The sequence below is a fragment of the Clinocottus analis genome, unplaced genomic scaffold (assembly GCF_023055335.1).
Source record: "Clinocottus analis isolate CAN_PGR_092001 unplaced genomic scaffold, fCliAna1.0.p SCAF_2, whole genome shotgun sequence".
NCBI classification, from domain to species: Eukaryota; Metazoa; Chordata; class Actinopteri; order Perciformes; family Cottidae; genus Clinocottus; species Clinocottus analis.
This window is the reverse complement of record NW_027175931.1, coordinates 4545024-4558910: the sequence shown is the minus strand read 5'-3', so window position 1 is coordinate 4558910 and position 13887 is coordinate 4545024. Positions and strand designations below refer to the sequence as shown.

The 13887-nt window shown below is 44.0% G+C and overlaps 1 protein-coding gene across 4 annotated transcripts in view; it reads left to right on the top strand.

Annotated features, from left to right (window-relative positions):
* Positions 1-13887, top strand: part of rap1gap2a (RAP1 GTPase activating protein 2a) — a 77517-nt gene that overhangs the window by 47846 nt on the left and 15784 nt on the right. For all 4 annotated transcript variants that reach the window (XM_068584257.1, XM_068584255.1, XM_068584254.1 and 1 more), the window contains 2 exons: positions 6974-7058; positions 12629-12664. In XM_068584257.1, coding sequence (XP_068440358.1) covers positions 6974-7058; positions 12629-12664 — 121 coding nt within the window. The remainder of the gene's footprint in view (positions 1-6973; positions 7059-12628; positions 12665-13887) is intronic.

Here is a 13887-nt window from a genome sequence, read left to right as displayed (position 1 = left end):
GGAGGAATGTGAATCCAGTGTCAGAGAAGCGTGGCCATTTAGCCTGCTGGTGATCTTCAAAGTCAGTGTTTAAGTCAATGAATTATGTTAAATGTTACAGCGAGCCGTCCGAGTATCATCCAGGGTAACAAACTTACTGCAGTATCATTAACTCGGTTTCTTTGGGAGGAACCGAATGGCACACACACACACACACTCATGTGTTTCCTTGGGTGGGACTGTGTGTGTAATTACAGAAATAATTGGGCGTGGAGAAGACAGGAGTGTCATGTCTGGACTGTATTGACGGGGCCAATCAGGGCACTGACTTACTCAGGGGTGGCAAGAAGTGTATTACTTATACATCTCGAGTTCCTGTGTTTAAAATGTATTTTAAAAGAGACCTACCAAGCACAACTCAATGGAGTTGCGCTACAAATCTAGAACGAAACATTGGATGGAAACAAAAAAACAACCTGTCTGCAGATCTAATCAACTGAGACCTTTTGGGGAAAAAAACAAAAACTAAATACCATATGGTTATGAGTCAGTGACGAAAACAGTGCGGAGGCGTGTGTGCCAGTGTGATGCTTTGTATAATGTTAATATGGTGGTTTGTGTAGCTGCAACAAAGCACACACACACACACACACACACATACACAAGCACACACACAGACTCCATGGCCTTTCTTCTACTCTATCAGCAGGGCAGTGCAATTAAAAGGTCATTTGCTTCTTCTTCTTCTTCCTGCTCACCAGCTCTGTATTTGAAGGATTAGTTGTTTTTCGTACAAATATAATTCATTTCCAAACGGAGCCGATGTCTCTCCGAGGAAACATGCGGCTCCCCTCCTTCTCATCTCCTCCCACCACAACCTGCATGCTCCTCTTCCTGTTGTTGATAATGAGTGCTTCAGGTTGTCTTGCCGGACAGTCACATCTCCCGTCTGCTGTCATCTTTGTATCTATTCATATCACAGTAAGCGAGAGAGAGGGCGAGGCCTGGCGTTCCCACAGGAAACAGCCGGTGACTTGGAGGGCAGTTGCCTCCTAATTATTGCTCCCCTGACCTCTGCACATTTCTGCACATATCTCAGATGCCTGTGCTCCCCAGTTGGGCAGCTGACTGACTCACACATCCATTTCTTACCTCTATATGTGGAGCGGACTTTGTAACCGATATAGGCGTATACATAATAGATGGTGCAGGAAGAAATACTGTCGAGGAAAGACGTGACACAAAGTGATTCAAATTGCTGAAGGATAAATTGCTATTCCTTTAAAAGTTGTACTTAATCATTTTGATTCATTACCATTTCCACATATGCGCTGCACGGTGGCGTCTGGCGGTCACTTCGCTGCGAGAGCGGCCGGGGTTTGATCTCTGAATCCGGGCGTTCCTTCTGCGTTTGAGCTTGAGTTCCCTCCGGGTTCTCCGGCTTCCTCCCACAGTCCAAAGACATAAGATAAGATAAGATGATCCTTTATTAGTCCCGCAGCGCGGACATTTCTGGATCTCCCGCACCAGAAGGTGAAGCGAAAATAGGGACATGATAAAAAAAAAAAAAAGACAAGATCAAAACAAGTATTATAAATAAGCAAAACAGAATCTAAAATAACTGAAATATTATAACTATTATAATTGCACAGAGCTGGTTGTGCAGCCGGTCAGCAGCAGGAAGGAAGGACCTGCGGTATCTCTCCTTCACACACCGGCGGTGAAGCAGCCGGTGGCTGAAGGAGCTGTACAGAGCTGCCAGAGTGCCCTGCATGGGGTGGGATGGATGATGGCTAAGTCGTCACCCTGCAGCCTCCCACCACCTCCACCGTATCTAGTGGACACCCCGGCACACTGTTGGTCATCTTTACCAGTGTGTTCAGTCTCTTTCGAGATGCTGCTACCCCAGCAGACCACTCCACAAGGTCAAAAAAAGTCCTTATTCTCCTCTCTGGTCAGTCCAGTTTGTTGTTCAAGTGAACAGCCAGCTCCGGTTAATTGGAGACTCTAAATTGCCCGGAGGTGTGAATGTGAGTCTGAATATAAACTGGCCTGTCCAGGGGGAACCCTGCCTTCGCCCAATGTCAGCTGGGATCGGCTCCAGCGACCCTAAATAGGATAAGCAGTCGGGGTAATGGAAAAATTTCTCATTTTTTAAAACGTATAGCCCTTGGGGTGAAACGAAGTACAAAGTAACGCGGGACGAGACATTGTTAGGCGACCTCAAGGCGACCTTTTCACAACTTAACTTTTGTGAACTGAGAAGTTTTAAGACGAAAACTAGCACAACACCCGGACCGGCCAACGCGGAAGTAGCGACCAGTCAATCACAAGGTAGCCACGCCCTTTTTTCCTATATTCCTTTTAAATGTGACCAGTTTCCAGTTCGATATTGAAACAAATTTAGAAGTGTCCTATGCTTGCTTTCTTTCTAATGGACAGCAGGGGGCGTCCCATCTAAAGTCTAATAGACCATATAGCAGGGTATGCTTGAAGGAGTGGCTACCTTGTGATTGACAGGTTGCTATGAAGGCTTTATCCAGTCTGGAAGATTGTCGTCTTACAAGATTAACCCTTTCACAGTATGTTTAAAGATTTCACAGTGACAGTCACATCCATGTCTGACATGCAGTCGTTGATAGTGGCACATGGGTCATTTTCACATCTTTGAAATCAGAGTCACGGGAATGTCATTATTTCTTTCGGTAATGGAAAAGTTTAGTGATCACCAAAATTAGAACACATCCCTCAGGGGAACATACATGTCAGTACCAAATTGTATGCCAATCCATCCAATAGTTCTCTTGTTTATGATTGCAAACACAAACTGGAGAGTCAATCAACAGCATCCATTAATCCCACTTATATCTTCTGTCCGACGTGTTCACACTCGTAACTTAATTACGGTCGTTATTTAAAGCAGCAGGCATCACCTTCCCTCCATGCCTCCCGCAGCATCAGCCCCTTAAAGTGCTTATCATAGCCGTAACTGTCACGTTAAATATGTAATGTTGCGGAGGATCTTGCTGTGCGCCGTGTTTTGTTCATTAACGGTCGACTATAATATACATCAAGATTGACGGGCTCTCCGTCTCCACACAATCCTCCTCTTTCTCCTTTTTCCTCTGTCTCCAATTACTGTTGTATTAACTCTATTAGAGAAACCATCAGTTGTGTAATTGGCACGAGGATCAAGCTCCTTATCAAGTTTCGTAACGAAAATTAAACCCTAACTGGAAACCAGAGTGCGCAGTAAGTCCCCCAGGGAGAGGATTCATATCCGAGACCCGCCGTTCAACCTCGTGTGTCCTTCTGTTTCAGTCCTCTCTGCACCCACCATCACCCGGATTTCCTGTTTTCATCCCCCTATCTCCTCTTCCTGTGATCAGTCAGTCATGTTGGGGATGTGTGGAGGTATTATTCCCTCCCTCCCCCACCTTTTTGTTGTTCCCTCTCTGCGTCCCGGCCGGTGCCTGATGTGCTGCTGCCCTAATCTCATCTCCAGGGTGTGATCAATACATGAAATACCGGAGATGTATTACCATCTCTCTCGCTATCTGTGTGTCTCTCCCTCACACACACACATACAGTACACACACACACACACACACACACATATGTACGTCACTGGCATCATTAGATAAACATGATGACTGTGTAGATGTAATTACTGTTGAATCAACGATAATTAGCCGCAGCCAAACGCAAGCAGGATTACAGACATGCTGCAGAAAGGTACATCTTGTACCAGTTTGGATGTAAATGTGGGGCACGATCTGCCCTATTTTTTTGCCTTCCAGATTTACAACCACTTAATCTTAGCTGGAGGTGACAGAGGCCTGAGTTAAGTCACACTTCATTCATTCACTCGGGGAGAGTTAACCAACTACAGCGGTTTCCCTAAAATCCTTTTGAAGAGCACGTTTATTGTCGTCGATTAATGAGTTCTTCGGAGGCGACTTCCCTGTTCTTGGCTGAGCGCTTACAGCCAGAAAAGGGTCACACGGACCAACACAGCTGCCGCATGTTCCCCGCAGCCAGTATTTACTGTAATTGTGCGGCGACCGACCGCATTTCGTCTCGCTGAGAAATATCGGCCACTCGTTGTTTGTATCGGTTCAGAGCACGAGGTCTGGATGCAATTTGACCTTGTGATTTCGTTTCACAGCTTATTTCCACAATGCCAACATCGAGTGTGTCAAAAGATCCAATAAAAAAATTTAAAAAACATTGAATCAAAAATCGCCGATTCACCCATTGAGTCAGAGCTGAAATTGATTAGACAGAAGCAGCTCTTGCGGCAAGATACCTCTGTGTCATCGTGCGTTGTATCTCATTGTTGTGCCGCATTGCTTTCACTTTTTAGTCAGCGTTTGTCTTTTTTTCCTTTTTCCTGTTTTGGCCGACACTTTGAAAATGCTTTAAAAAGTATTTCCGTTCCTAATCCAAACAAAGATGGTCGCCGGGAGACATGTGTGTCCTTGCTTGACGCAATAAAAAAACATCGAAAAGTTTTCTATTCGTTGGAAAATATTAGACAATATGAAGTAACGTGAATAAATAGAACTATCAGTTTTGGTTCACATTATACAAACTTCAGCAAAGACAGATGCCCTTTCTGGCCACCATCTTTGTTTAGCTTTGTGAACAATAATACACGAGAGGCACAAACTGGGGCGGCCTCCTGAAAGCTGCACTCCCATTCGTCACACCCTGACTTTCAACCTTTTTACACACAATAAAAGACTCTACTTGCTACGTCGGCTGTCAATATTGGCATTGGACGTACATTGCGAGGTGCTGAATAAATATATTTCCTCAGGACACTGAGTCATTCGATGATGCTGTGAAGCTTTTTTAATGCCTTGAGTGCGCGGCTAACCCTCTTCCCTCTGTTCCCTCTTGTGACTCACTTTCCCCATGACCTGTTCTTTTTAAATTGTTTCTTTGCTTCATCCCTCCTGCTGTCCCCGTATGCGAGTTCACGCTCTCCCTCCCCCTCATACCTGGGTGGCAGTCAGTAGCTGAGACGTAGCTGTCGTTGCATCACGACAGAGACAGTCCAGGCTGCGAGGACGGCAGCTCCTCGTCTTTCCCTCTCTCTCTCTCTCTCTCTCTGATAACAGCATCTCTCTGTGTGCAGCTGTGAGTGAGGGAGTGAGTGTGTGATACAGGAAAAAAAAGGTGTCCTCCAATGCAGGTCAGCTGTATCGAGACACACAGCGGGGATCGTCCCGAAGGACAGTGGTCTTAACAAGCTTTTCCTTTTCACAAGTCGAGCGGTGGAATGTCCTAATTACCTCAGGCTGAAGAGAGCAATGTCCAGCAAAGGGAAAAACATGTTTTTTTGTTTTTTTTTCAATCTGCCTGGTCTGTCTTCTTGCTTTACGATGCTCCTTCAAACACTGTCCACACTTGGCTAGCTTGTTCTAGCATACATTAAACACACGGGGAGACACAGTGGTGCATTGTGTGGAAGCAGAACCTGTGGAAAGAGCTGGTCTTTGTCTGTTTCCATCATTTTGAAGAGAAATCAGAGCTTGTCCTGTAGCGACTACGTGAGACTCTGGCGTGCCTTGTTTGGCCGTCTATTAGCCTGATGTAGCTATTGAAATGCGATGCGAGTCAACTCCAAAAACTGTTGTTTATTCAATTTAATGGAGCATAAGGGGAGAAGATGTTTTTTTTAGTTTTTTTTTTACCTCCTCTCATTTCTTTGCATCACTGTGAATGTGTTTGTCCTCAGTACTTGACACGGCGGCATCTTCGAATGGAAAGCGAGTCGCTATGAAAGGAAATAATTGGCATATACATTTCACATTAGTTGAAACGTGTCTTTCCCTCCACTTCACTGTGACTTTAGAGTGGACATGTGTATTCAATGTGTCGCGTCCATTAGGCCAGACGATATAAAACCTGATATGGGCTCCTGTTGTTCAGTATTAAAATAAGAATTGAACTAACCACACGAAGTTAAAAGGCTCGCACATATTATGGTTATGGGATCAGATATCGCCTTTATACGACTGCCACTTCACATCCAACATGTTTTATAGGTTGGTAGAGAAAGCGTCGTCTTAAGTGCTTTCTGCAGCTCCAAAGACGAGTGGGAGAGGGTTTAGTACAGCTGTGCTATTTGGTCCCTCTGTATTTCTCTTAAAACACTCGTGATGTTGAGCGCGCACTAGAGGTGTCCATCACCACCGCGAGTATCACATCGAGCCTCCAGTGATAAACCGATGGATTTGATCCAAATACGCCAGGTTTCTGCCGTTGAGCCAATCTTCTGGCTGTCTCCCAGTGACAGCTCAACCTTTCACATCTGGGATCATCAATGTGCACTCATGCTTCTGAGTTCACAGCAGAGGGAGGGGGGGGGGGACCACAAGGGAGGAGATGAGGCTTCAAGCACCAAAGGACTTCTTCTCTTCACGTCTCCCCGACAGCCCCTGGGACTCCAGAGAGCAAATGAAAACAGCGGAGAGCCATCTGACACTTCACCACCCATTTCTCACAGGCTCCCTTAAAAAACCCTAAAGTATTGCTTCGATAAAAGTTACTCTGAAAGAAATAGGCTCGAGAATGTAGCGCTCTTAATTATGTCTCGTGATGCAATGTACTTTTTTGTTTTGTTTTAAAGAGTTAGAAGGAGAAATTATTTTCAAAAGCTTCCTTAATTTGTTCTATGCATCTAAGTTACCCAAAAGGAAGACATGTGACGCGTGAAAAATCTTGAAAAATGACTATTTATGGCTTGCTGGCGAGTGACCAGGAAGCCATAAATAAGATATGCATATGAGATATAAATCAGAGGGGGAATAATGCTCTCCCCGCTTAAAAGGTGGGACAGTTCATCAGCCTGCCTCCTAATCAAATTACTGTCAAAGTGTTTTTGACATTGAAAAGGGGACCGGTGACCTTTCAAAAAATCTGTATCATTTCGCTGAACATAAATCAATGTTGCTTACTCCTCATTTTGACCTCCTCCCTCCAGGAAACAGGAGCTGCTGAACATTTCCAACGTCCCTCTGGGAGAATGCCCCCCCTCACCGCCCCGCACCGCGCCGCCCAACATGAAGGTAGGAAGCACACGCATGAATGTGGGGACATACATGTGCGCACACGCACACAGTTTTTCCATATTGATTTACAGACTTGTTATGCCCTTTGGACCTTCAGACCCATTAGACAATCTATCGATCGCGATCATCCTCATTGAGAAATCCTTTTAGTAAGCAAAGCTGTTCAGAGAGACAATGACAAACTGCAGTGTCAAGACACTTTACGGTTGACATGACACATCGCTGCATGTAAAGGAAAGTAAGATTTTTTACAGGTTTGTCCAAAGCCTGTGTGATTGAAAAGGAAAGTTATAATCTTGTAACCCTAGTTCTATAAGTTCTATAAGCTATCCTATACCTGTAGGTAGCAGTGTGTGCTCCCTTGTGTACCTTGAGGTGTGCACGTATTCTAGGCTAGGCCGATGAAAATCTTCTGTTGGTTAATCCGTGCTCGCGAATCGAGGGGAGTACGACCCATGGAGTCCAGTGGAGGGCTCCGTCTGTGATCATAGAACTGGGGTTACAGAAGTGTAACCTTCGCTCATGACCGATTACAGTAGGAAAAGGTTGGAAGCTTAATTCTCAGTTGCTATCTTGACCCCAAAGTTGTGAACTTCTATTCAAACGGTGTCATCGAATGAAACTTTGGCCGAAGCTGTGACTCGGCAAATTGAAAAAAAAATATATCAGAGCAAAACCAAACTGAACATGAATATAAATGAAATCTGTCAGACTGTAGAGGATCCTCTTCCTTCAGGTATTGTCACACTCATTCATGTGGTAATGACATGACTATGCTGCATATTTAGAGAGAGCCTTTCATCCGTATGAGAATGTGAGGTGTTGATGTATTTTTGACATTCATTACTCACACTGCATTGCACTTGTTTCCGAGGCTGAAGCATTAAAAAAAAAATGTTCTCCGGCATGATAAAAGAGAGTATATAGATTAACCGGCGTGATGTACATGAAATGAATCTCCTGCAAGAGGGAGACACTTGCTGCAGTATGTCACCTTGAACTAAGCCATCGTTATTGAAGCTGCGAACACAGAGGGAGTTAGCACAGAAAGGACGGACAGATGGTCAGACAGAATGATTATCTAAAAATGTGATCAGGCCTTGACTGGAATAAACACCTTAATATATATTTAAAAAAATAGAGCCGCAATGACATTTTCTCTAGATGTGTGGCTGTTTTCTGGTAATTATCAATCGACAACCCACAATTTCGCTGCGAGCCAGAGTGGTCAAATTTGCATCATCAGGACTAAGAAAGACGTCGTGACATTTATAATGTCCTGTAATCACAGTGCACATCAAATCCATCACGAGACCATTCAACTGCATGATGTGCAGCCTAAAACCTTTAAAGCTGGATTGCGCAACATCAGAGAAACCTGGAAGACTGAGGTCTATTCTGAATAGAGTGAAAAACCCCATGCCGGTGTTGCTAACTAGTTATTCCAATGGAAGCAGCACATTACCCCAAAAGTTTATAATGATTTCTTATTACAGTCCTGAAACAGCCACGCTGCACTGTATTTTTGATTTGATTTGTCAGAGCGTTGGATTTATTGATTGCTGTGGGGTTGCGAGACATAATTTAAACAAATCAGAAGAAAATACAAATAATCTAAAATACATTAACATATCATTGCTTCTATTACTACACGACAAAAACACGCGTCCTTCTCCTCAGATTGGCAAGTACATGGTAATAGGTTTAATCATGCCATCTCACTTGATATACAAGCTTTCTCCACCTCTGTTGTGCATTTTATTAGTTGGATAATGCACCGCTCATAAATCAAAAAATATATTAAAATCTGCTTGCACAGTCTACATGTCGTTGCTACAGAGCTTAGTTATTGACTTTGCTGCTTGGAATACTGTGGCCATAAAGATGACTCTGCTGGGAAGACACACAGACTGCAGCGTGGCACCGGAGCTGTATTGTGCACCTTTTGTCTTCCCTTTACGCTTTGGGAGCGTTTCTTCAGTGGTTGTGACATAATGGGTAAACATATACAGTAGTAGACCGGGCTAAATTAAGGTGAGGGAATAAAGGAGCGAAAGGAAAGTCCTCAGAGATAGTAGTATAATCACACTCTCATTACACATACTGTAATGTGCTTGTGTGTTGTGTTGACACGCGCACACTGGAATAACCTGTCCTGTGTACACACAAGACTCAGTTCACAGCGCGACTTGACTTTCCTGTTTCAGCGTTAAAATGCACGTGAAAGGGCCAAACACACGTGAAAAGCGAGCGAGAGAGGAATATCTTTTCTAGATGTAGAAGAGAGATGAGACTCAGAGGAAGGCCGAGACAGACACACACACAACCGAGGGCTGAGATGATTTCGTAGCTAATGCTAAAGGTAAGTCGACCTTTTGACTCAAAGAAACAACCGGGCAGCCTGCGACTGAGAACAATTTCATGTGTTTTCGGATCAAAGTGCGAGTTGTTTAGTGTGGAAGTATCAATTTGCCATCTAATTCAAGAACTTACAACTTACTCAGCATTGAACAATTATCCCTGTGAATGTTGTCTTCCTTTCAGCACTTAACTGCTCAGCAGAGGCCCGTTGATTACCGTGTAAATACAACATCGGGTTCAACTGTCTGCTGAACTCATTACGTTTAGTTTGAGGGGGGAAAAAAGCTTGCAGCGGAACGACTGCATCTCTGGAACGTTTTACGGTTTTATGTCGTATTTATAGCAGAGTTACACCCACACGTGAAAGTGTTTCACAACAGTATTTCGTAACCTAGAGACCGGGCCAAAACAGTATTGACTGATGCATCAAATGCAGATGTCGGCCGGTGCTCCAGGTACCCGACAGAGCTGTGCTATAAAGATGCTATGAGGGTGTTTTTTTTATGTGTCTTACTGTACCTCTGAGAGCTGCAGAGCTGCCGGCTCAGGCGCATCCTTTCATCCACCCGTCACCCTTTTTCTGACCCAGAGAAGGAGTTGTGTGGTGCGCAGCCGAGCAGAGTCTGTGGATTGAGGACAACTCTGACTTTGGCTGAGGTGCAGGTTGTTTTCAACCAGGCGGTCTCAAACAGAACTGAGCTGCACTCGACTAGAAACGACACGTGGCCGTTGTGGATATGACGAAAGCGCCATACCTGCGCTTCTCATGCCAGTCGGACTTAACCCGAGAACAATAACGCCGGAGGATTTTCACCCGTGCGATGGTGGTTAGGCTATTTTCATTGTGTTGCCTTTTGTCTGTGTTGTGTGGGTCTTTGTGTAGCTTCATGCTGCTCACTGACGTTATTGAAGGTGGGCGTGTCTCTGTGTCTCTCAGCTGGACCAAAAAAACAAGCTCATAGTTCCACGATTTATATTTTTAATCATGTTTTATTGGCGATTCCCAAATTTTTTCACCTGATTTTGAGCCTTTTTTCAGGGTCCGCTTGTTTTTAGTTTAATGAGAAGTAGGTAAAATAAAAGAAGAGTACTTCAACTTGCCTTGCATTGTTGTGTTTTAATATATTTAGATGAGAAGTATATTTATCAGGTACATTATATCTGGTAAAATACACCCGACGGTAGCAATGCTGGTACTATTTTAACGTTAGTGTTCTAGGGTTAAGAGAGCATGAAAACTTGCACATTTAAGGTCGTCGACATTTTTTCTCCCCGAGCTTTCACTTAGTGTTTTGATGAAGTTAAATTCTGTAACATCCCTTTAATACCGGATGAGACGAGGAGGCCGCTGCCCCCGTCTGTGACTTATCATCGTTGCTGTCAATGTGCAAATGATTGTGTGTCCATGTCTTTGCATGAATATGTGTGAATTCTAGCGGGCAACAAGTTTGTCATTCAATCAGCAGCCGAACTAATCTGCCTGAAGTCTGCGAGAGCACTCGCGGGTTGCCATGGTAGATGAGAGATGCAGATGTTGTTGCCGGGCTAGATGCAGCGCACAAAAGACGCAATGGAGAAAGAGAAAGAGGAACTAAAAAAAAGGTGAAGGAATCAGAATCATAACCAGGACAGAGAGACGATGCAGCGTTAGGGGAGGGGAGAGATTAGCATAATGAGACACTCGGATAAAAGAGAAGAAAAAAAAATACAGACATGTGGGTCCTGTTTTAGAGTGACAGCGAGAGCGCAGAGAGGACAAATAATTGTCTGGTGTCCTCGCTCTTTAGTCTGCCAGCTGCAGGGAAGGCAGGCGATGATTGAGCGCGCTGTCAGCGCCGCAAGATCCCACTCAGACGGTGCCGGCAGAAGCTGCATGGGTGCGTCTTTTTAGGCCGCCGTACAGTCGGCATCGTGTGAGGACACGCCTTCCTTCCCCCTCTCGGCCACCCTCACATGATCCCGGTAACCGATAGAGCACGCAGGCAGACATACCTCACGATAGCATGTGCTGAGAGCACACGCTGACTGACAACGCCTCTGTCGAACAGATATAGACATGTGTGCTTATTGTTGGTCTGGCTGAGGTCCAGCTCACGGCTCTGTATCAGCGTACAACTAGTTAATATTAACTAACTAAGCTCTGTGTGTGTGTGTGTGTGTGTGTGTGTGTGTGTGTGTGTGTGTGTGTGTCTGAATTGGGAGTGGTAATGATACGTGCATATCACCAGTGTGGAGAATATCATTAGATTTTTATTACAGTCATCTAAACGGCTGTACAACTATTTTCCAGAATTGTTCTGGATAAGCAGCGACAGGTATGGGGAAGGCGTCTATTTCCTTGTTGCTCTTGTTCTGTATTTTATGACACGACTGCATGTTAGTGCGTGGTATTAGCTGTCAAAGTCATTTAAAGTAGGTTGTAGTTGACATTTTTATCAATGGAAGTATTTTTTCACCATCACGATTCAACAACAGGGTTGTTTGTGGGAGATGCTTAAAGAGGAAGCACAGCACTGCTCCCATAGTTGTTGTTTTTCGTGTGCAACTGTTTCTTCCTTTAAACCAGACGCATACACTCGCGTAGCCTCAACCAGCCCACACTCCAAAATGTGGAGGGCAAAGACACCAAAGCATGTGTTGTGATGTGTCGAGGTGGATGCTACGGGGAACAGAGACGTGTGAATGAACGCACTTAATGATGCATGTGTCTGCGTGTGTGTGAGTGTGTGCGTGGGCGTTACTTTCTGAGGAAGTGGTAGTTTATCAGTGTGTGCGCATGTGGTATGTGAGAGGCTGAAAGTCTCTGTCCGGCCCTGCTCGCTTCCCATGGCTAAGTACATATATATATATATATAGATATATCTATCTATCTATATCTATATAGATAGATAGATAGATAGATAGATAGATAGATAGATAGATAGATAGATAGATAGATAGATAGATAGATAGATATACTGTGGTGGGGGAATCGAACGCAGTGAGCTGGCCGGCGAGATCCGCTCTCACAGATGTAAGACCTTGAAATTCAGACATTTTGTTGTTGCTTTGAGCATCGAAACACTTGTTTGAAGTGTAAATTGGAGTCAACTAACGGGCAACAACTCTGTGTTTGGTGTCAGAAGACGTTGGCGGAGCTCTTGAAAGTCAAAGTTAAGCGGTGGGATGCCCTGTTTTACGTGTTCTGTAATCTTCCTCTCTTTCAGTCTGCAGAGTTCTTCGACATGCTGGAGAGGATGCAGGTACGCCATTCTCATTAATTCTTTTTCTGTGAATCCAGTTCCCTTCCTCTTATCTCGACCTTATTTCGCCACTTCCATTTCCTACTCTATCCCTCTCTTTGCCTAAGTCTGTGCAAAAGTTGCATATGTGCCGTGTGGCGGCACGTTTGTGCTGACAGGAGACTCTCGCTCCGAGTAAAACTAAGAGAGAACATGAACATACTGTGAGCTGGTGTCTGCGCTCTTTCTCTCTGCGTCTTTGTCCACAGCCGGATTTAACATATACAAGGATGTGACAGTCATTGATGTTTCCATCAGTGTAGGTCAGCCCGCTGGGTCCAGTCTGTTACTCAGATTGGATAATGGACATGCTGGGGGCAGAGAAGAATAGCACCAGAAAAGAGCTGGACTGCTAGAACATTTTTCTCCTTCTCTATATGGAATTCATTCAATTTATTGATTTTTTATAAAGTCTCTCTCTCGGTGTGACACTTCTTTGTGCACTCCTTCTGGGGACCCGTGAGGCCACAGGCTTTAAGTGGTCTGAGGACAGATGGGGATATAACAAGGTAGAGGAAGAGGAGGAAGATGTGAGGAGAAATGAAAGGCGGAGAAGAAAGAACAAGTAGTCAAAGGAAGATACAAAGAGAAGTAGAAGTACTTTTTGCAGGTTGATAATAATTCATGCAGCATTATCAAACTACCCAAAAAAACAAAAGAGTGATCAAAACCAACATTTCATTGATCGCAATAACAAGCACTGCCCTTGTAGTCTGCCTAATTCTTTTTAATTTAACTTTCAAATTAATAATCAGGCTTCAGTGCCACAGACAAGAACACGTTGTTGGGGTTTGTCTGCAATATTATTTAAGAATGAACCCCTCTACTAGGGATGTGTATACTGGCAAGAGTCTGGCAATACAACATATGTATCACAAGGGTTTACGTTCAATATATGGAAATATATTGCGATTCTGAAGGCAAAATATTGCATTTTCTAAAATATAATTTTAGGAAAACTGTCATAGTACAGTGGAATCTATCTGCCTTTGCATTTCTCACAGTAACGCATATTTTGAGAATCGATACACGCTATCTTAGATAGATATATACTTTATTAATCCCCTAGGGGAAATTTGTTGTCGTCATAATAGCGCCAAGCACTTACACACTCCAAATGGATAAAAACTAAACACACAAAATAAAATAAAATATAAGAAAAGGGATGACAGATATATACAAAA